At 36.5% G+C, this 22,202-nt stretch overlaps 1 protein-coding gene across 1 annotated transcript in view; it reads right to left on the bottom strand.

Moving 5' to 3' along the window:
• Nucleotides 1-3,037: 3,037 nt before the first annotated feature.
• Nucleotides 3,038-22,202, bottom strand: part of KDM5A (lysine demethylase 5A) — a 111,944-nt gene continuing 92,779 nt past the window's right edge. The window contains exons 25-28 of the mRNA XM_045830406.1: nucleotides 18,531-18,690; nucleotides 14,695-14,915; nucleotides 10,190-10,600; nucleotides 3,038-4,601 (exon numbers count right to left, since the gene is read on the bottom strand). Of these exons, the coding sequence (XP_045686362.1) occupies nucleotides 4,395-4,601; nucleotides 10,190-10,600; nucleotides 14,695-14,915; nucleotides 18,531-18,690 (999 nt within the window). The 3' untranslated portion in view covers nucleotides 3,038-4,394. The remainder of the gene's footprint in view (nucleotides 4,602-10,189; nucleotides 10,601-14,694; nucleotides 14,916-18,530; nucleotides 18,691-22,202) is intronic.

The raw sequence follows: 22,202 nt of genomic DNA on the forward strand, positions 1-22,202 counted from the left end.
TTCATACTTCTGAGCAATGTAGTGGGTTAATGACACTATTGACCAAATTATTTGAGACCAGTTCTTTACTTTAGAGAGAGCAAATGCAGTATTAGAAACTGCTTTGGCACAGGTGAAAAGTGGCTCTCATACACTTGCTAGTTTTCCTCCGAATCATTAATAACTCATTACAAAATCTGCCTTCACACATTACCAGAGATGCCACCAATGTAAATGAGGAGTGGGGGGAAAACTGAGCACACACAGAAATGTTCTTTATTATTTAGATGTAATGCAAATAACCGTATCTACTATTCTTTCGGAAAACAAAAAAAGCGAAACATGCGGAAAAAAAAGAAGAAATCAGGTTATACTTTTCATAAGGCACGACCAAAAAACCCTGGTAAATTAGAATCCATATTATATTTAAGTGTCTCACTAGCAGGTGAATAAATATGTAAGAGAATAATCAATAGAGGGTCTTGAAGTTTACAAAAGAAATTCCTGTTTAGACCTCTTGGAGTACTGCAAAAGTAATAAGCAGGATGTATCTTTAAAAGTACATTCTAACCTTTCCCAGTGCATGTCATTTGTTGCATAGTGGTGGCTGGGTATGATTCAAGGCAAGAGAAGACTGCAATTCCAAAATATATTAACATCCTTCCCTTCTCATGTTGTCAAGACCAACTGGCACATCCATATCCAAAAAATAATATTACATTTTAATTTTTAAAAAAAGGGGGGACAGCAAATCAATTGCCTGCTTTTTAAAATTTGTATTTAAGGACCTACTGCAAAAGCAACTTACTACACACCTGTTCATACAGAAACCTTTATTGAACCTGGTTATATGTGGGACTTGAACAGCTTAATTTTTCCACAATTTACACTTTCAAATCCCACTCCAAATTATCACTTTCTCCTTTAAAAAGTAGATAATCTCACCCTTTAAAAGTGGGGCTTTCTCAATTTTTCCTTTCATCCTCCTATTTTAAGTACTGGCTGATGTCCACACAAATGGCTATAGAATCAAAATATTGACAAGCAAGGAGTTTCTTTTACATGCACCAAATTGCACCCAGAATCTAAAATTAAGAAAAACAATTAATTTCTTAGACACTTGCTAAAGACAAAAGGAGAGAAGAACAAAAGTGAAGCACAGGAAAAATTGTTCTAATATTACAAATCTAATATTAAAGTATATTGTGAGGAATCAGATGTAATGTTTGCCTTTTCAACTATTCAAAGTATGATATATAATAATTTGTAATTTTATTGAGGCACAAGTTTGAACCATGCAGTGCAAAGCTGGTTTGCAGTAACTTTATTTACAACTCAACATGGCTTTGTTGCAGTACCTACCAAAGTGAAATACACATTTGTGAGAGGAAAAGGCTCCTTCCTCCAACAAGACTACCAATGCTTTAGCTGGACTTGTAAACTTAAGGTTTGCATAGTTCTAATGACCCACCCTTTGAGACTATCAAGGCCCTACCATTTTTTCACTTTTCATTCTATGATCTTTGCCAAAATAGTTTAAAATGAAGGTAGTAAGAAATACCTTTGAAAGAATTAACATATAAGTTAAAATACCAATGGTGAAGAATTACAACTTTGAGGAGATAGAAAGGGTAAAGAAACACTTTAAATCATTTCAATATAAAATGTTAAAATACTGAAGAATAGTGTAAGTTGTAAATAGCAATTCCCTCTAACTGAAAACAATGTTTTGTGTTAGAGCATCAGCATTTCTTTAAATAGACAAGTCTTAGTCTATTAATTCCAAAACTGGTTTGTCTATGTTAATTGTTCTTTCTCTCTCTCTCTCCCTTAAAAACATTAATTTCACTTGTTCTTCTCAGCCTTGGTCTAAATTTATGGTCAGGAGTCAGGCCAAATCCTTCCAGACTTTCAAGTAAATACAGAAAATCCCACAGTATCTATCAAATGATATTATGTTAAGTTTCAAAATGCCAGAAGAAAAACTGGGAGCTATTTTCATGGCTGGAAACTGCCCTTATTTTTCTCTCAGGTCTTTAGCAGGCAAATGCCATGTTAAGAACATAAAGCATTCCTTAAACAGCTACCTATATCCATCTACCATGTTCCAAGAAGCAAAGCACCTTAGATATCTTTCTTAGCATCCTCATGCCTCTCCACTGATAGCTGAATAGTTGGGTGACCCGGAAGGAAAAATAAGATATTTCAAAATGTATTCCAGACAGCCATCTCTTAAAATTGCATTCTATTTTTAGCCCACAAGTATTTGAAGATTTTTATAGAGAAGACCAAAAGGCAAAAAATTCTGTGCTTTTGTAACATCAACCAAATGAAATTCTTGAACAATATCTTTATATAGTTTGGCAAAATGAAAACTTACAAAATTGGTTAACTAGTCAGCTTGCAATATCCATTGAAATCTTAAATCACACACACTTGAGGAGATGAGATTCTCAAGACACATGCACAGCAACACTTACAAACTTCTTAACAGGTCAAAACACTCAAAACGTTATTAAGGGAAGAGTGACTGAAAAATTGGTAATCTGAACCAGAGAGAAAGCATTTACAAAAACTGAATTTTATAGAAAAGGTTTTTTTTTTTTTTGTAAGATGCCTTTTGAGTTAAACCTCATACCCACTCAAACTGTGACTGGACAGTACGTTTCACTTCTAGTTACTAGAAGACATTTCTTTCAAATAAACTGGGGCAAAGTGGGAAGGAGACTAGAAGCTATTCTTTAGGTCCACCCTGCCCCCTTTAAAAGTAAAACCGATGAATTTAAGTCAAATGACAGTTTTTAAACCAAATTAAAGGGACACAGAATAGTAAAGACAAAATACTACTTTTAGTTACTTTTTCTTTGAAAAAAAATTAGTCCCCTTCTATTAAGAATTTCCACACAGCTTACCTAACACTTTAACAAGAACAGAGAACATAACAGGAGGAAGAGGACACAGAACCAGTTTCACACATTCACATACAGAAACAAAACAAAACAGCCATCATAGATATAGTAAGACCAAGTTTCCCAACAGACAGGGACAAGACCCAATGCACAAAGGAAATATAATTATTTATTTAAACAAAAACAAGATGAAGATCTGGTTAGGCCAGGATGGAGAAGGAAGTGCTAACTCCTTGTATTACAAGGAGGAATGGGATTTCTTTATTAAAAAGCAAAAAAGAGTAAGCAAGCCCCCAAATGGATTTCTGATGCTGAAACTTTGTCATATGCTGCTGGTAACAGTAAATATATATATTTATATATTCATATATGTATATTAAAAAAGGAAAAATAATCTATTTATAACAGTCAGTAGTCAGAGACATTTAGAAAAAAGTAAAAACAGGTCCTTTTTTCTTTTTTAAAAAATGGATTTACTAAACAACTTCATCACCCAGAGGTCCTACAATCCCACATCCTGTGATGAAGCATGGTGTCATTCAATAGCATCTGCTGTGTGCCACGGTCAGAAATGGCCAGTGTTGGAAACAGCAGACATTGGTGTCAGGGCTGCCAGGCAAAAAGCTGTTATTTGCTGGTCTTGCTCATGGCCATGCCTGAAACCTGGTGGTAACTAGTATACTTGTGAATGAAGGTTTTCCCAAAAAGCATGCATCACTGTGGCTCAGTAAAACATTAACTTGTCCTTTCTTTTGCAGAGGGCTGGATCCACGTACCTGCTCTTCTCTAAGCCAAAAAAAGGCTCCTTTGTCTTGAAATAAGGAAAGCTCTCTTCCCAGAATAAAATCTAGTCAGATTTCTGAACTATAAGACATCTTCCTCCTTAGGAAGATAAGGTGATCTGCCTATCTTTTGGGGGTTTCTTCTTGGTACATACAAGGACAAGTCTAGGCTGCACTATTATCCCACAACTTCTAACAAGAGTTAACTTCAGCCCTGTTCTTTTCCTAGTTGTATTTTCAGGGCATTAAATACCATGTAATAGTGGAGAAAAAGTGGTGCTCTGACTCCTCTGTAACTATCCTAACTAAGGAGATCCAAGTAATCAGCACCTCCAGAGGGTGCTGCCTCTAGGTGGTAAACTTCTAATTAATATTAACTGGCCATTAAGACACATCCCTACATGTCCTGCTGGCACACCAATGTATTAATCCCAACCAGTCACCATGGAGCTCAAATGCCTGGCCTTAATGTAACAAACCATACTCAAAAAAGATGAACTGAAATATTGGCTGCTGTACCCAAGAAGACACCCTCTGCACAGATGTGTTGATACAGAATGGAGATCACACAGTCCATGCAAAGAGGAAGTCAGCTACGAGGACTTTCTCTGAAGGCCATTTGTCTTTGGAAGCAACATTGTGAGTGGATCTAAACCACTCAATTTTATGACTAAGGTCTTAATGTGGTCCATTTTCTCCATGTCCCAAACTAACTCAGCATCTGCTAACTGGTCTCCTTAAGATCCTCCATTGGTAGTTTGTAGCTCATTATGAAGGAAGAAGCTGGTGCTTGACCTGGGCTATCTGGCCCCTGCTTCTTTGCACAGTTTATACAGATGTAATCTTCATTTTCAGCCATTTCTGGAGATACACCCACACAAACTTGATGAAACCACTCATCACAGCCACCATCACATTGTACCCAGTCTACCTGTAAGAGACAAGATTGGGAAATGTTCAGGTTACATAATCATTAAGCCTAAAATAAAAGCAAACCAAAAAGCTTTCTTGATAAATGATAGCAAAAATCAGGATGTCCAGAGATAGACAATGACTTCTTATGGGGTTCTTTTTCAAAGAAAGAAGTTGAGAAGCTAATACCCCAAAGCTACATTTTACCATGGTATGTCCACAAAATTTGGCCCCTTAGGTACTCCATTCATTACCTCATAAATACCTGGGACTCCTTGTGAGGCAGAAACATGTTTGAGAAAAACTTGACAAAAAAGGAACTTCTAATAGAGCAGCCAAGTAGTTTTAGCTAATATTAACAATTTCTAGGCAATGCAATTATCAATCAAGAAAGGAAGAGCACAACAATGTGAAGGCAATCCTGTGTATTAGCTTTATTTCAAAGAGATAAGCCAAAGTACTAAGAGCATTAAATACCTTTTTAGAAAAGCAGTCACATAGGCCACTTTTAAAACTAATATTTTTTATTCTTCTCTTCTTCCGTTACAAATACAACTCCCTATAAAAAGTTAGCAAATATCAGAGGTCACATCTTACAAATTAACCAATTAAAACAGTCAAAGATACAGGTCAACAGATCACTCTGAGGTTTAAAATTAAAGTCTGGATAACTGCTAGGTCAGTGGCAGATACCAGGCAAATTTTGACCCTTCAAAGAAGACTGATTATAGGAGGCTAGAAAGGCACTGTCATTTTGTGACTTTAAGCCTTGGGCCCAGAGTGAAAAATAAGGCCATTTTTGTTTCTCTATTTGGAGGGTGGTTGTGGTGGTTTTCACAGCTGATTTCATGGCAGATGCAGTACACACTACAAGAGTCAATCATTTCACTGGCAAGGTAGAAGTCACTTAAAAACAATGCGCTTTGCCAGATAACAGAGCAAAGTAAGAAGTATGAAGGGATTAAATAAGTCCCTTGGGAGAAAGAACAAAGGAAAGAGGTTTTGGCTAAATAAATGAGTTTCAAGGAAAGTGAGTAAGTACTTTTCCAAATTAGTTTCCATGTACTATAAAAAATTATCAAAACTATGACAGTCATGTTAGTAGTTTTAAGGTATAATAATGGGTGGGAGAAATCATTTGTCAAAATAACCTTTCTGCTTTCATTATTCCTGTTCTAAAATTCTAGAGTTTAAGAAACTATACTGTATAGTATAAATTTAGAGTACTGAATTCAGTCAGAAGTTCTAAGTTCTGATGTGTGTAATTTGAGGCAAAGCATTTAATCTCATTAAGGGTTAATTTCTTGATCTGTAAAATGGAGATAACATTTTCTTTATAGAATTACTGTAAAGATCAAATGAAATAATGTATGGAAAAACCACCTAGTTACTGCCTAGGATACTGGAGCACCTTTTTAGTATTGCAGTTTCATGGCTCTACTCACTATCCTAACTTCCACAAAAACTTTTGCATCTTTAAATAACTGCCTGCAGCAGCACCCCTTCTCAAAATGTGTAGATATTTTCCATCAGAATCACCTTTTGTTGTTTGTAAGTATAGCTAAGACCCATCCCAAATCTATAGGCTCAGAATATCTTGGGGGTATAAACCAGAAGAAAACATTTTTAATCAACCCTCAGGTAAATCTTATTCTAAATGTGACCACTGGCACTTTGTGATACTGCTCTCTGTAAATTAGAGCAATTTAACAATTCCTTCCTAATATAATTTAATTTTTCTGTAACTGTATAATATTTATCTTCTCAAGTCTGCAATGAAGAAAATAATTGATCAAAATGTTCCTATTGTGGCAAACTATATCAGAGATAGAAAAGGAAGATGACTTCTGTGCAACAAACTAAAAATAAAGGTCCTGCAAGCAGGTGAAGGTTTATAAAGTGCTAATTCAGTAGTAGGTGAACTCAGGATAAACTGTTTTTTTGGCTATTTGGAGCTGATAAAGGGAATTGGGAAGATAAATTGTTTCTTTGAGATGCCCAGATTTGAGATATTACCTTGTTTATGATGATACCTCTGAACCCTCCACTCCAGTCCCATTCATGGTAATCCATAGGATAAGAAAGTTACCAATTTATCTGTATTTGCTGCTAAGAAAATGGGTCTCATGCCTTTTAAAACCTACATCTGCACTACACTCACTAGCTTCCAGTTTCCCAAAATTAAACTGATAAGGAAGAAAACATTTTCTCTTCTGTGGTTTTGGCTAGAGGTACATTCTCAAACCTAGCTTTTCCACTGGATTCGAAAAGAATATGTAACTTTTCTTAAGATACTCATTGGTACACAAATTCTATCCCAGGCCACAGGTTACATAACAATGTACCCTGATAATCTAACAAGGGAAAACATTCCTTCTCTTATTAATATCTTTTTATCATGTTCCTCTACTAACAATCAGACTCCAGTTGTTTGAAAAGGCCCACACAGGATCATAAAGCAAACTCAAGTTTGGAGTGCCAATCCAGATCCACAGAAGATTTTGGCATACCATGATAGACTATATAGTAGCCTGAAAACTCAAGAACACAGAATCTGGCTAATTGAATATTAAGTTCTAATAGTCATTTCCCCTTTCATTACTCCTGGGAGATGTATTTATCAAATTATAAAAATAATTGTTAAAAAACTTCATTAACTATGAGCTCTTTAAATATTAACTAATAAGAGATTTAACATTATAAAACAATTTACTAGGTTTGGATTTCAGGAATTGTATTAACAGAGGAAATAACATATGTTTGACATTTCATGTTTTGCTATATGGTTTATATTTACACTTAAAAATATTTGGCATATATTTTGCTCAATTCTTAAAGCATATTACTGCAATGGGGGGAAAAAAGCCTGGTGATTTAGTGATAGAGCTTTTGGAATTTTGGCATTCAATCTCTTTGCTACCAAGGTTCCTTGCAAAAGTCAGATTTAAAAATTTTTTAAATTTACTTAGTGAAGTACAACATAGCATATATCCAGAATCCTTCTATCTACTTTTTTTGGTGCTCTCAGCAGTAAGTGACCAGGTTCTCTCAGTCTGTTCAAGACTGATGGGTTTCTCAAGACACAGAATTTCAATGCTAGGAGTAAGAAAGTTGTGGGCAAGTCAGAATATGATGGGAGAGACAGTTTTTTAAAAAATCTATTCTGATATTTTCCCTTTCTCTTTCTAAAATATTTTGAAATTGAGGCTGGGTAATATTTAGGTAATCCTTCAAAGTTTTCTCAGTCTGCACATTTTGGGGAAACAGTAATAACTATTGGTTAGAAAAACTGTAAATATACATTTACCTAAATATGAAAGAACCCTAAGTTATTTTTTACTGCATGGCATTTTAAAGAAGATAAACTACTCAAAAAGCATTCAGCACTTCGTTCTGAGATGTGTGCCATACATTAATTTGGTCTTCTTAGTGAAATATTATACTTCAAATAGAGAAAGTTATAAAATTCAATACAAAGCTTATAAGGAAATATACCTTTTATGTAGTGAAACTGGTGTCAAGAACAAACCTGAAGAACCATAAAAGTTGCAAAATACCAATGATGGACAAAATGTTTAAAATCTGAAATAATTTGTTTAAAATTAAATACATTACAGAAATATAATATTTACTAAGTTTCTTTTATGTAAGCTAATGACAGCTAAGGCACACACTCCTCACATTTATATGTGTTTTTAATAGTTTAAAGCAGACATTTTCTCTGAATGTTAAATCTCTTTTCGTCCCATCACAATGTAGATAACTTTCTAAATTTCTTTCAAAAATAGCCTATACTGGTAGGAGCAAATCTTAGGGCTCATTTAATAATAATGACCACACCCTAACACTTACATTGCGCATTTGGTTAACAAGTGCTTTCATAGAGATTATCTCACCTATTCTCATAACCCTGAGAATAAGCAAGTTAATTTTCAAATTTTATAACAGAGAAAAAAAACTATGTGTAGTATTTATATGCTACAGGAAGATAAAAGGAGAAAAAGAGAAGGTAATAGGATCATACCAGATATAAAAACTATAAGGTTAATAGGCAAGCTTGAAAAAGAAACGTATTTTGCTGACAGTCCCAAAACTGCCATAAAATTAAAGGAGAAAGAGAGAAGGTTCTGCCAACACTGAGCTGTTAATACCCAAAGAGAAACAGTTAACCTTTCATCAGCCTCTTTAATAACAAACTCAGATGAGAATAAATTCAAAATAAAAAATAAAAACAACACATACATACATCTACTAAAATGTTTAAACATGTTTACAGTATATAAAAATGCTTATGAAATTAATAAAGATACCAAAGTGAATAGACAGCATGACATGATATAAAATAAATCATATCAAAAAAGGATTGGAAGTAAACACACAAATGTAAATTTATAGCTATGTCCTTGGAAGGTCAGACTATGGGATATACATTTTACTATATTCATTTGCCAAAAATGAGTGGAAAAACTTTAATAAGTATAATTTAAATATAAGCACCATGAAGTTTTAGAATGTGATTTTGTATTTACATCTCAATTAATGGTGGGCTGAGGCTATCAGTGAAAAGAACCTGGTCTGTGGGGCCAGGTAACCAGGGTTCTACTTTTGCTCTTGCCACTTATTAGCTCTGTGACTTTGGTCACATCACTTTTCTTCACTGAGTCCTAGTTTCATCATTTACAAAATGAAACCCCCTGGACAATGTGACCTTTTCAAGCTCTATCAATATTTGATTAAGGAGGGAACTGAGAAAATAATGATACAGTTGTATTTATTCTGTTCATATATTCAAACTGAGAAGCTGTTAAAATTCTAAATACCAAATCGTATAATGAGCATAATAAAATTAAAACTACAAACTAGTAATCTTGATAGGAACCATAATAGATGTCTCCAGTGATCTTATGAACTGAGATTTCTCATAAAGTCCATTCATCTTTCTGAGAACATTAATATTGCCTAAAGGATGGCCACTATACATAATTACTATACTTAAAACTAAAAGACTAAAATTTTTTAAACTTTACCTTTGAAAGTGTTAATTATTTTTTAAAAGGGATTTCAAAACATCATATTCCATTTAGGAGAGTGCACATAGGCCTGAGTGTAGATAAGACACCCCAGACCAAAAAGGGAAGACTTGACCCCTTAGTTTTAGGTTATTAGAACAAATTTTAATGCAATTTGCTAGAGCTCTCAGAATATGGGCCCAGTATATTTTCAGGCCACTATGGCTAACTAACAAAGTATCTAGTTCTCTGAGTCACCCCATAGGGAAGGCTAAGACTATTTTGATTTTTTTTTTATGCCAACAGCATATGAAACACACTGCTGCCCCAGGTTATCACATAGCTCCCCTCTGCTCTTACCTCATTATGTTCACTAAATATATGAATTTTAAAATAAAACATTTCTTCTATTAAGCATACTGACCTAAGAGCCTCCTAATTCAAAAACAGTTTATAGGAACTGTAGAAAACATGTTGGAAGCACAAACCCTGGGATCAAAAACAAACTACTATGATGTTAAACACACATCTATACACCTGCTGCTCCTTGTCCTCTCTCACACTTGCACTACTTAGAACTCATCTCTTTAAAACTCACCTTGTCTTTGCAGGGCCGTTGGCAGTTTTGTGCTGCGCACACAGCATTCTCATCATCAGATTCCTCTGCTCCTGACCAGTCATACTTTGAGGGAATGTCCAGCACCTTTTTCTCTCTCTTCTTCTCAGTGTTCTCTTTCACAAGCTCAACTTTGGCTGCAGCAGCCTTCTCCTTCTTTTTCTTTCTCTCTTCTTCTTTTGCTAGTTTCTTGGCCAGTTTGTTGAGCTCCTTTGATTTTTCTGCACTTAATTTTAATTTCTTCTTTTTAGGTTTATCCATTTTCTTTAACTCTTTAGACTTCTGTTTTCCTTCTCCAAAGAGCTGTTCTACTTTTTCTAGTTTCCGTTTCCGTTTCTTCTCTGAAGAGTCCTTTCCTTTTATTTTTATTGGTTTTTCTTCCATGCTGTCATCCTTCAAAAATATAAAATCAGAAAAAATTTTCAATTAAGACATTTAAAAACAGTTTTGTTCTTTTATGTGAGTTATCTTGAAGAGTCAAATACATAAACACAAATTATAGTAGAGGTTACTGGGGGAGGAAGAAATGAGGTTTATTGCTTAATGGATACAGAGTTTTTATTTGGGATGTTTAAAAATTTCTGCATAGATAATGGTGATCATTGCATAACACTATGAATGTAATTAATACAACTGAATTGTATACTTAAAAAGCATTAAAATAGTAAATTTTGTATTGTATACACTAACCATAATAAATATTCTAAAGGTATTTAAAAGACACTTTAAGAAGGCAAGTATAATATTCAGTGAAGATAATCAATAGCAGAAAATAATGGCAAGCCCTAAAAAAAAATCTCACTGATTTTTAGCTTGTTAGGGGAAAAAAGAGCAAAAAGTTTCATTGTTAGCATATATTAATATAATCTGTAGCATCCCTGTTTTAGAGGAAAACACACACAGAAAACTAAATGTAGTAAATGTATATTAAATTATTAAATTATGTAATAATATTTTGGTCTCCATTTACCACTACTATAGTTTTTTTTTATGAGTTTATTTATTTAATTTTAGAGAGAGGGGAAAGGAATGAGAAAGAGGAGAGAAACATTAATGTGCGGTTGCCTCTTGCACACCCCCCACGGGGGACCTGGCTCACAACCTAGGCATGTGCCCTGATCGAGAATTGAACCAATGACCCTTTGTTTCACAGGCCGGCACTCGATCCACTGAGCCACACCAGCCAGGGCTCATTTACCGCTATTATAGTTCTTTATTAACTCAATAAATTCTTGAAGGTTAATAAGTTAGTAGAAATCTTATTAAAACATATAAAATTGCATCATGATCTCATTAGAAAGGGTATGTTTTGGCAAGAGCTAGAAAATAGTAGATGTGACAAGGCAGAAAAATTATTATTTTTCATTTCAACTTTCTAATACTGTTATTTTGTGCTAATGTAATAAATATTAAAGTTTTAATAGTAAAGGTATGTCTAGGAACAGAAAGATAAAGGGGAAAAGTAGAAGAAAAACTGAAAATACAAGTTTGATAATCACTTAGGAGGTAACACTTGAGAATTTTTCCAGATTTGAGACTGAAAACTCTTTGATAGGAAACTAAAAATCTGCCGACTCCCAAAAAACACTGTATTATAAGTGTCTAACTCTATTACATCTTGAACAGGGCATTTAACTTGTGAAGACTTTGTTTCCTTATATGTAAAATAAAAGAGGATCAGATGAGATGATGAATGTGAAGAAAATGCTCTGTGGACTAGAAAACATTATTTATACTAGGCTATATCTTGGATTTGACTTTCAGACCAAAAACAAACTAAATTAGAGTATGATAAACGTATCTGTATCAACTATTGGTGGCATTGTACCGTTCCATTACACAGAAACAAATAATGAAAAGAATACCAGGAATCGAATGCCACAGTTCGAAACCAGGTCTCACTGTTTTTACTACATGTGTGATCTTAGGCAAGTTTCTACCTCTTTCATCCTTAATTTCTTTATATGCAGAAAGACTAAAAATACTTGCCTTGTCTATCCTTTTCCCTCTCCCCTTCAGGATTATAGTGAGGATCAAATGAGATCAAAGATATATAAACACTGTATATATTATAAACTGCTATGCAAATATAACAGATAAATAGGGACTCTCCCTCCCCACTTCTGTATAATTGTTTCCTTAGGAAGCTTGATTTTGTAAAAAGGTAACTTTTTATTCTTCAAAGTTTGTTTTTCAATTACAGTTGATGTACAATATTTTGTGTTTCAGGTGTACAATCCAGTAATTTGGCACTTATATAACTTACAAAGTGATCACCCCAAGAAATCTAGCACCTATCAGAGACCACACACAATTATTAGATTACTGTTTCCTATGCTGTAATTTACATCCTCATGACTTTTATATAACTACCAATCTACCTTCTTAATCTTTTCCCTTTTTTCACCCATCCCAACCTTCCTCCCATCTGACAACCATCAAAATGTCCTCTGTATCTATGAGTCTGTTTCTGTTCTGCTTATTCATTTATTTTTTTAGGTTCAATTGTTGATAGATATGTATTTACTCCCATTTTACTGTTCATATTTTTTAACTGTTTTTTATTTTTCTAGAAAAACACCCTTTAACATTTTAAGTAATACTGGATTAGTGCTGATGAATTCCTTTAGGTTTTGGGGGTTTTTTTCCCTTGTCTGGGGAGCTCTTTATTATGTCCTTCAGTTCTAAACAATTTTCCTGGGTAATCTTGATTGTGGGTCTTTGATTTTCATCTATTTGAATACCTTGTGCCAATCCCACCTGACCTGCCAAGTTTCTGTTGAGAAACCAGTTGAGAGTCTCATGGAAGCTCCCTTGTAACTGACTGCTTTTCTCTTGCTGCTTTTAAGATTCTTTTTGTCTTTAGTCTTTGACATTTTAATTATGATGTATCTTGGTATGGGCATCTTTGGGTTCATCTTGTTTGGGCCTCTCTGCACTTCCTGGCCTTGCGTTGACTATTGTCTTCACCACATTAGGGAAGTTTTCTGTCATTATTTTCAAATAAGTTTTTAATTCCTTGCTTGCTTTCTTCTCCTTCTGGCACCCCCATGATGTGAATGTTGGTATGCTTCAAGTTGTCCCCAGAGGCTCCTTATATTATCCTTTTTTTCTTTTCTTGTTCTGATTGGGTGTGTTTTGCTTCCTCATATTCCAAATCACTGATTTGATTCTTGGTTTCACCTACTCTACTGCTGATTTCCTGTAAATTATTCTTCATTTCAGTTAGTGTACCCTTCATTTATGACTGGTTCTTTCTTATAGTTTCTGTGTCCTTTTTATAGTGTTAAAGTTCTAAGTTCATCCACTCTTCCCCTAAGTTCATTGAGCATCCTTATAACCAGTGTTAGATAAACTTTGCAGCTAATATATGACCTTTTTCCATTTTGTTTAGTTCTTTTTCTGGAGTTTTATTCTATTCTTTCATTTGGGACATGTTTCTTTTTCCTCACTGGCTGCTTCCCTGTGTTTGTTTCTATGTATTAGGTAGAGCTTCTACATCTCCTAGTCTTGGTAGAGTGACCTTATGTTATAGACAGCCTTTTGTAGTAGGTATCTTCTAGGGCCCAGTGGTATAGCCTCCCTGGTCACCTAAGCTGGGCTTTCCGTAGGCACTCCCCATGTAGACTGTGTGCACCCTCCTATTGTAGTTGCCTTGATTGTTGTTAGTGTGTCAGTGGGAGAGACTTTCCTCCAAGGCAGTTGGCTTCAAGGACTTTCTGCAACCAACATGGAGGACATGCTGTGCACGGGCCAACCCAATGGAGCAGGACTCACTTCAGCAGAGCTCTGCTGTCTGCTGAGTCCACCTCTTGAGTATGTCACTTGTGGAGGTGGTTGGTTGGTGCTTTGGCAAGGTCTGAAGCTGCCCACCAGGTCCACCAGCTTTGGAGCCTTCCACCAGGTGGAGGCCAAGGTCAGCAGTTGCCTATGCCCTGCCAGGGCCACCTGGCATGAGCTACAAAGCAATCTGCAGATAGTTACTATTTGTGCTAGGCTTGAAGATGCTCAAGGCAGGTCAAGCTGCAAACAAAGGCTGGCTGCCACTAGTGCTGGGCCTAGGGCCATTTACCAAGAGGTATGGTACACACCAAGGCCAGATGCTTCTTGTTTGAGAGATTTTAGGAAAGCTGGCAGCATAAGCCAAAACTTGGGAAGTTTCTTTCTTTAACCACTATATTTTTTTCCTAACTTTTGGGCCTTTGAATAATGGGAATCTGGGCTAAGGAAACTGTTCTATATCAAATGATTTTCAATATCCTCTTTTCTTTTTAGCAGAAGTGACCTGTTTTTCCTCTAAATTTTGTATCACATAAAATTTCCTTAAAGAAAACTATAAAATAGAATGACTTGGCTTAATCAGAAAGTAAGACAGCCAGAATACTACCTACTCAGCCATCTCTCCTTGCCAGCATATATGGGACCTCCAAGAAACTTGGGCCTTCTAAGTAGTTTTACAACCACTTGTTTAAGCTTTAAATCCATACCTCCATGATATGCAGGAATCTGTCTTCAGAGGGTGGGTGTGTGGCCTGCAAAATCCGCCATATATGTTGAGTCTCATCTAGGGATACTTCCAGGAGATCTCCAACCATCATAAGCTCTTCCAGCTGGGCTTTAGCTCCAGGTGACAACTCCAATACTGGAGGTTCCAAACTTCGGGGTACCAAAGGGCTCTTCCGAGGCTGTTTCCTCGGGGTGCTTGAACCTTTCCAAAAAAAAAAAAAAGAAAAACATTAAGACAAAACAAAACTGAAAACTATGGAAAAAATGTAGTTTCCAAACTAAATATTTTAGAAAAATGGTTCTTTCTCCCCCAATACTTTGGTCATCTGGATTGACTACATCAATATAAAAGTGAAAATGAAATTAAAAACAAATATAGAGCATAAAGATCTAGAATTCTAATGTCCAGTCTAAAAAATTGGTTTAGAGTAAAAAACTGGTTCCTTATTATTTCTTTATCCTGTGACTGAGGGGAAGGAGAATAGAAAAGAATTTCTTAACCCATGGTCTCTCCCTTTCATAGGATACCAACAGATTAAACGTAGACCTGCCCTATATAAATAAATGGTTATTTTTCTAATAAACAGGCAACACAACTGACCCTAGATCAGGTGGATTTACATCGCACATGTCAGGGTCTACATACAGAGAGAATACTACATGTCCACTTAAATGCAGATTTTTAAAATCTACATATAAGTGAACCCACCATGCAGTTCAAATATGCCTCATTCAAGGGTCAACTGTATTTTTTAAAATATATTTTATTACGTTATTACAGTTGTCCCATTTTCCCTTCACACCCTCTCCCACCTATTCCCCCCTTCAGTTCATGTCCATGTGTCTTACTTATAAGTTCTTTAGCTTCTCCATTTCCCATACTGTTCTTACCCTCCTCCTGTCTATTTTTTACCTACCATCTATACTACTCATTCTCTGTACCTTTTCCCCCTCTCTCCTCCTCCCACTCCCCTGTTGCTAAACCTCCATTTCTGTGGTTCTGTTCCTGTTCTAGTTGTTGGCTTAGTTTGTTTTTGTTTTAGGTGTGGTTGTTAATAATTGTGAGTTTTCTGTCATTTTACTATACATGTTTTTTATCATCTTTTTCTTAGATAAGTCCCCTTAACATTTCATATAACAAGGGCTTGGTGATGATGAACTCCTTTAACTTGACCTTATCTGGGAAGCACTTTATTTGCCCTTCCATTCTAAATGATGGCTTTGCTGAATAGAGCAATCTTGGATGTAGGTCCTTGTCTTTCATGACTTGGAATACTTCTTTCTAGCCCCTTCTTGCATGTAAAGGTCTCTTTTGAGAAATCAGCTGACACTCTGATAGGAACTCCTTTGCAGGTTACTGTCTCCTTATCTCTTGCTGCTTCTAGGATTCTCTTTCATTTTAATCTTGGGTAACGTAATTCTGATGTGCCTTGGTGTGGTCCTCCTTGGATCCAACTTCTTGGGACTCCCTGAGCTTCCTGGGCTTCCTGGAAGTCTATTTTCTTTGCCAGAATGGGTAAGTTCTCCATTATTTGTTCAAATAAGTTTTCAAATTTGTTGCTCTTCCTCTTCTCCTTCTGGTACCCCTATAATTCAGATGTTGGAACGTTTAAAAGATGTCCTGGAGGTTCCTAAGCCTCTCCTCCTTTTTTAAAAATTCTTGTTTCTGCCGTGGCTGGCGTAGCTCAGTGGATTGAGCGCGGGCTGGGAACCAAAGTGTCCCAGGTTCGATTCCCAGCCAGGGTACATTCCTGGGTTGCAGGCCATGACCCTCAGCAACCGCACATTGATGTTTCTCTCCCTCCCTCTCTCTCTATCTCCTTCCCTTCCCTCCCTAAAAAATAAATAAATAAAATCTTTTTTTTAAAAAAAAAGAAGAAATTAAAAAAAAAATTCTTGTTTCTTCATTCTTTTCAGGTTGAATGTTTCTTTCTTCCTTCTGGTCCATTCTATTGATTTCAGTCCCAGTTTCCTTCCCATCACTATTGGTTCCCTGCACATTTTCCTTTATTGCACTTAACATAGCCTTCACTTTTTCATCTAATTTGCGACCAAATTCAACCAATTTTGTGAGCATCCTGATCACCATTGCTTTGAAACTGTGCATCTGATAGATTGGCTATCTCTTCATTGCTTAGTTGTATTTTTTCTGGAGCTTTGACCTGTTCTTTTGTTTGGGCCTTTTTTATCTTGATGTGCCTATTACATAGTGAAGGGCAGAGCCTCAGGTGTTCACCTGGGTGGGGCAACCCACATCACTGGGTTGTGACACTATGTGAGGGCAGGGGTCTCAGATGGAACAGTGGCACTTACTCTGCTGTCTGCCAGATTTCAGTCACTTCTGCCACTTTCCCCAAGCAAACTGGGCCCTCTGGTGCTGATTCCTGTGTGGGTAAGATTGTGTGCATTCTAGCACCCTGTGGGTCTCTCCAATGAACTCTCCTGTGAGGCTGGGGGTTTCTCTTGCTGCACCTCAACCCCCACAGGTGTTTTCAATTTGTGTTTTGAGGTTTTATTTCCCAGTGCTGGGACCCTGGCTTGCGCAGTCTGTCTCATTCCCCAGTTTCGCCTGGTTTATCTGTGCTTGAATGTGGAACCTCCTGGTTCGCCAGCCACCTTGCGCGCTGTGTGCCCCCACAAACCACCACCCCACTGGGTCCACCCGCTGCTGCCGCCTTGTGTGTCCGGGGTCTGCCAGCCACTGCTTCTGGCTTTTTTTTGCTGCAACCCCTCTCCACCCAGCCGCCCAACTCCGCCCCTCCTACCGGTCTGGATGAATGTGTCTACTTTAAGCCCTTGGTTGTTGGGACTTCCATACAGTTCAATTTTCTGTCAGTACCAGTTGTTTTTTTGCTTCTACATTTTGGTTGTTCTTATTCTGGTTGTGCGAGGAGGCACAGTGTGTCTATCTATGCCTCCATCTTGGCCAGAAGTCCTCAACTGTATTTTTGATCTGAGATTGGGAATCTGTGTACATACAGTGCTGATTTAAGTTATATGCTAACTTTTCGAATGCACAGTGCATCAGTGCCCCTAACCACCACATTGTTCAAATGTCAGTTTTAATATGCTGTTCTGTAAAATTCTGGATTTTACTACGTAGAGATGAACACACTGCATTTTCCAGAGTGCAATCTAAAGCAGTGTGACTTATTTCCACTGGCGAAAAAGAAAGTGAACATAACAAAGACATTATGTACCAAGAAAAGAGCTTTCTGCAAAGCCTTCTAAAACTAGAATTAACATTCTGCAAAAGCAAGTTCCTCAATAATGGTAATGAACAAAAGAAGGCTAAATGACTCCTTAACAGGGATTTTATAAAAATGAGAGATTGGCCCTGGTTGGGGGGTTCAGTTGGTTGGAGCATTCTCCCATGCCCCAATGCTGCAAGTTCAATTCTCAGTCAGGGTACATACTTAGGCTGTGGGCTCAATCCCCAGATAGGGTGCATATGGCAACCAATCAATGTTTCTCTTTCTCTTCCCACTAATCCCACCCTTCTTCTCTCTCTAAGATCAATAAAACATATCCTTGGGTGAGGATTAAAAAAAATAGGGAGTTGGGACTAGATGGCCTCTAAAGTTCTTCTAATTAGGAGCCAATAATTCTATGTTAAGTTTTCAGATTATCACCTAATGACAGAAAATGCAAATAGGGACTGGCTTCTCCTAACCAAAATTGCACGTTCAGGTTCTAGTAGTATTTTATGGTGAAGATATGTGTTTAAGAGGGATTCATAGTCTTGATTTAAAAAAAAATTTTTTTCTCTCACTGGTTTCAGGCTTATCTTCTCCACACTGCTGTAAAGAGTTAATACCTTGAGAACAACTCTTAGAAGCAGAAGAATAAGCATGTTCTGCACAGAATGAAGGTGCTGTCCACATGTGAGTGACCACCTCCTCAGACTTAATGGGAATCTCTTCATCACAAAAAAGATTGGGTTCCAGACTACTGGAGGACTTCACACTGGCTGTATCCTGAAAAAGAAACAAAGAGAGATATTTAGAATTAGAACCATTTAACTTACCATATGACAAAGATCTAAATGTGAACTTTCAAGTTAAAACTTCTAATACAACATACTAAAAATATGACTTTAAAATTAAAGACATGATATTAAATAACATAGAAAAAGTCCATTGGGGGGAGGAGGGGACAGTAATGACCACAATTTCAAACAAAAGGGAAAGAGTAAATCTCAAAAATAATCCACAGAGATAATAAAGTACAAGAAAATTACTATTAAGTAATTTGCCTTCTATAACTCATAAAACCTCCTATACCCACAAGAAGTTAACGAACTCTGACTCTCTGGAAAAAAATAAAATGAACCTAATAAAAGAATAAGAAAGGTTTAAATGTGATATCTTAAGAACAAATCATTTAATCCTCTCTAAAGCCTCTCTGAAACCTAGAAGCTTACCAATGGCTCTTAATACAGTAAAGAGGCTGACTGACAATATTCAAATTATACAATTCTGACCGCTCTCATTAGGTCTCAGATGATTACTCTCTGTGGTCAATTTCCATAAACTCACACATGCAGCTTTAATAGTTAAGAGTAGAATCAGAAAGAGAAATCAAAGGTATTTCAACAGGGAGAATTTTAATAAAATGAACTAGCTAAACGAACAGGGTGGGGCAAAAGTAAGTTTATAGTTGTTCATATGGAGAATAATACAATAATTAATAATGATATAAGAATAAACTGTGGTTTGCATACCCACAACTATAAACCTACTTTTGCCACACCCTGTACATTAAAGGCTTGAAAGGCAATAGGTAACACCAAGATAATTAGGAGAGTTTTGATTCATAGGGCTTAAGGTAATGAAGGGAAGAAGTGGGGTTATTAGAACCTAAAATCTCAGAGGAGGCACCCTGAAGACTTGGGATCCAGATCTCTGAGGAAGAAACCCTGGCCAGTTAGTTCTAATGAAACATGATGTGGTTGTTTTCTAGGGTGTGAAAAAATTTAGAAACTAGAAACAGTTGCTGCTGCCAGGGTAAAAAATGAAAAAGCATGCAGTTCAGATGATGACAGGAATGGAAAATACAATGGGAAAGGCCAAGTCCCTTCTGACTGTCCAGAACATCTAATTTTCTCTAATGTCCTCTACTAGCAGAAGGGAAGCTGCAGGCAAAGAACAAATGTGTACTGCAGAGGTTGGCAACTACAACCTATGGACCAAATCCAGCTGGCAGGCTGTTTTTTTTTTGTTTTTTTTTTTTTTTGTATAAAGTGTGAGCAAAGAATAATTTTCATATTTTTAAAGAGTTGTTTAAAAAAACAAAGGCTATATAGTAGAGAACATATATGGCTCCAAAGCCTAAAATATTTACTATACATTATTATAATATATTAATATATATTGTATGTAATGATATACATTAGCATATGTTACATATACTAATTGGTATATATACTAATATATAGTTACATATACTAATGTATATTGATATATTTATTACTGTACATAAAAAGTTTAAAGCCCCTGGTGTAGAGTTCCTTCCTTAGCAACACAAAAAAAGATTATAAAAGAGTGGGGTAAGAGAAGGGAGACAAAAGCTTAATGACTAATGTAACACCCTATTTTCCCTGTACAGTGCATGAGAGGAAAATCTATTATGATATTATCCTTAATTAAACAGGATACTTAAAAAGCTTTATAACAGGATTCTGAAAGACAATGTCTTTCAGGAATAGCAGTTCATCGCCTTCTGCCCTAGTCAAGAATTTAAGTTTTATTAGAAAGCAACAGGTGCTACAGTACTGTAGTACTATACTTCCCTACTTTACTTCCCAGATGCTGGTTCTCACTGACTGGAATTGGAAATGATCTTTTCTGACCTTGACTCTACTCATTTCATTATAGGATTTTGTTCGGCTTTTAAAATGGAAAGGATGGTGATCAGAAGATAATGAAGGAGAGTAGTAAGAAAAAGAAATTTTTTAAAAAATTATTTTTCCAAGCAAAGTATGAAATGTGAAGAGGTACAATACTGAAACATTTTTAAAAATTTCAATTAACCCAAAAGAAGGCCAGCAAAGAGCAATAGAGGAATAACAACCCCCCACCCCAGCTTAATAAAAAATAAATAGCAAGATGGTCAACTTAAACCAAACCATGTCAACAATTACAATACATTAAATGTGAATGGACTAGCCCTAGGTGGTGTGGCTCAGTGGTTGAGTGCTGGCCTGTGAATCAAAGGGTCGCTGGTTCACAATTCCCAGTCTAGGGCACATGCCTGGGTGGCCGGCCAGGTCCCCAGTTTGGCGGGGGAAGCACTAGAGACAACCACACACCGATGTTTCTCCCCTGCTCTTTCCCTCTCCCTTCCCTTCTCTAAAAAAAAAAAAAGAAAATAATATAGTAAATAAAATCTTTAAAAATTCTTTTCAAAATAAGTAAATAAATAAATAAATAAATGTAAATGGACTAAACACCTTCAATGAAAAGACAGATCATAATATTACTTTAAAAAACAAACATACAAAAAGACTCAACTATACATTTTATAATTACACATATATGCAAAACACAAAGAAAGGACCCTACTATACTTATCGCAAGACATGCATATTAAATATAAAGACACAGATAGGTTGAAAGTAAAACGCTGTAAATAGCAATCTTACACAAATTACTCTTCCTAAGGGGGAAATTACAGTACAGTCCCACTGATGGCAAATATGCAAGAAAGATGGAAAAGCCATTTTTTTACTCTGAGTAAAAAATGTGTTTTATAAAGATGAAGGCGTAGGTAAACAACCACAGCAAAAATTACAACTAAACTATAAAATGTCAAAAAATCAAGGTGTATGGAAGCCCAACAACCAAGGAATTAAAGAAGTCACATTCATCCAGACAGGTAGGAGACGCAAAGACACAGAGATGCGTGAAGATGTGGAATGGGCGGTCCCATACCCACATATGGTAGATAAATGTCAGGAGGGATATCTCGGGAGCAAGGGATACCAGACCACCCAGGCCAGGGTTCCAGTGCCAGGAAGGTAAGTCCCTAAAACTTCTGGCTGTAAAAATCAGTGGGGGTTCGGGCAGTGAAATGAACTGTGGAATTCTCAGGCATCTCCTCTTAAAGGGCCCGCAACAGAGTTAGGTCTTATGTAGACTCACTCCTTCTAGAATCTAGCACTGGGGCAGCAGCTACAAGGGCACCAGTGGCATACGTGGAGAAACTAGTGTCTGCCATCGGAGTGAGTGCTGGGGGACAGCTTCCTCCTGGACAAAACTCCAGAGGCCAATCAGCAGCCATTGCCCCTTTCTGAGCTCTCCCTCCCAAAGAGCCTCAGAGTGAGGACACTATATCAGAGACTCCACCAATGTGGTTCTAACAGGTTGCCATGCCTTGGCAATTACCTAAGGCTCCTCCCCATCCAACTTACCAGTGGTGCTTTTTTACAATAAGCCACACTATTAAGACAGGAGTCAAAGAAGCCCTACCTAATACACAGAAACAAACA

Source organism: Phyllostomus hastatus, unplaced genomic scaffold, assembly GCF_019186645.2.
Source record: "Phyllostomus hastatus isolate PE091 unplaced genomic scaffold, TTU_PhHast_1.1 phas_contig_152, whole genome shotgun sequence".
Taxonomy (NCBI): Eukaryota; Metazoa; Chordata; class Mammalia; order Chiroptera; family Phyllostomidae; genus Phyllostomus; species Phyllostomus hastatus.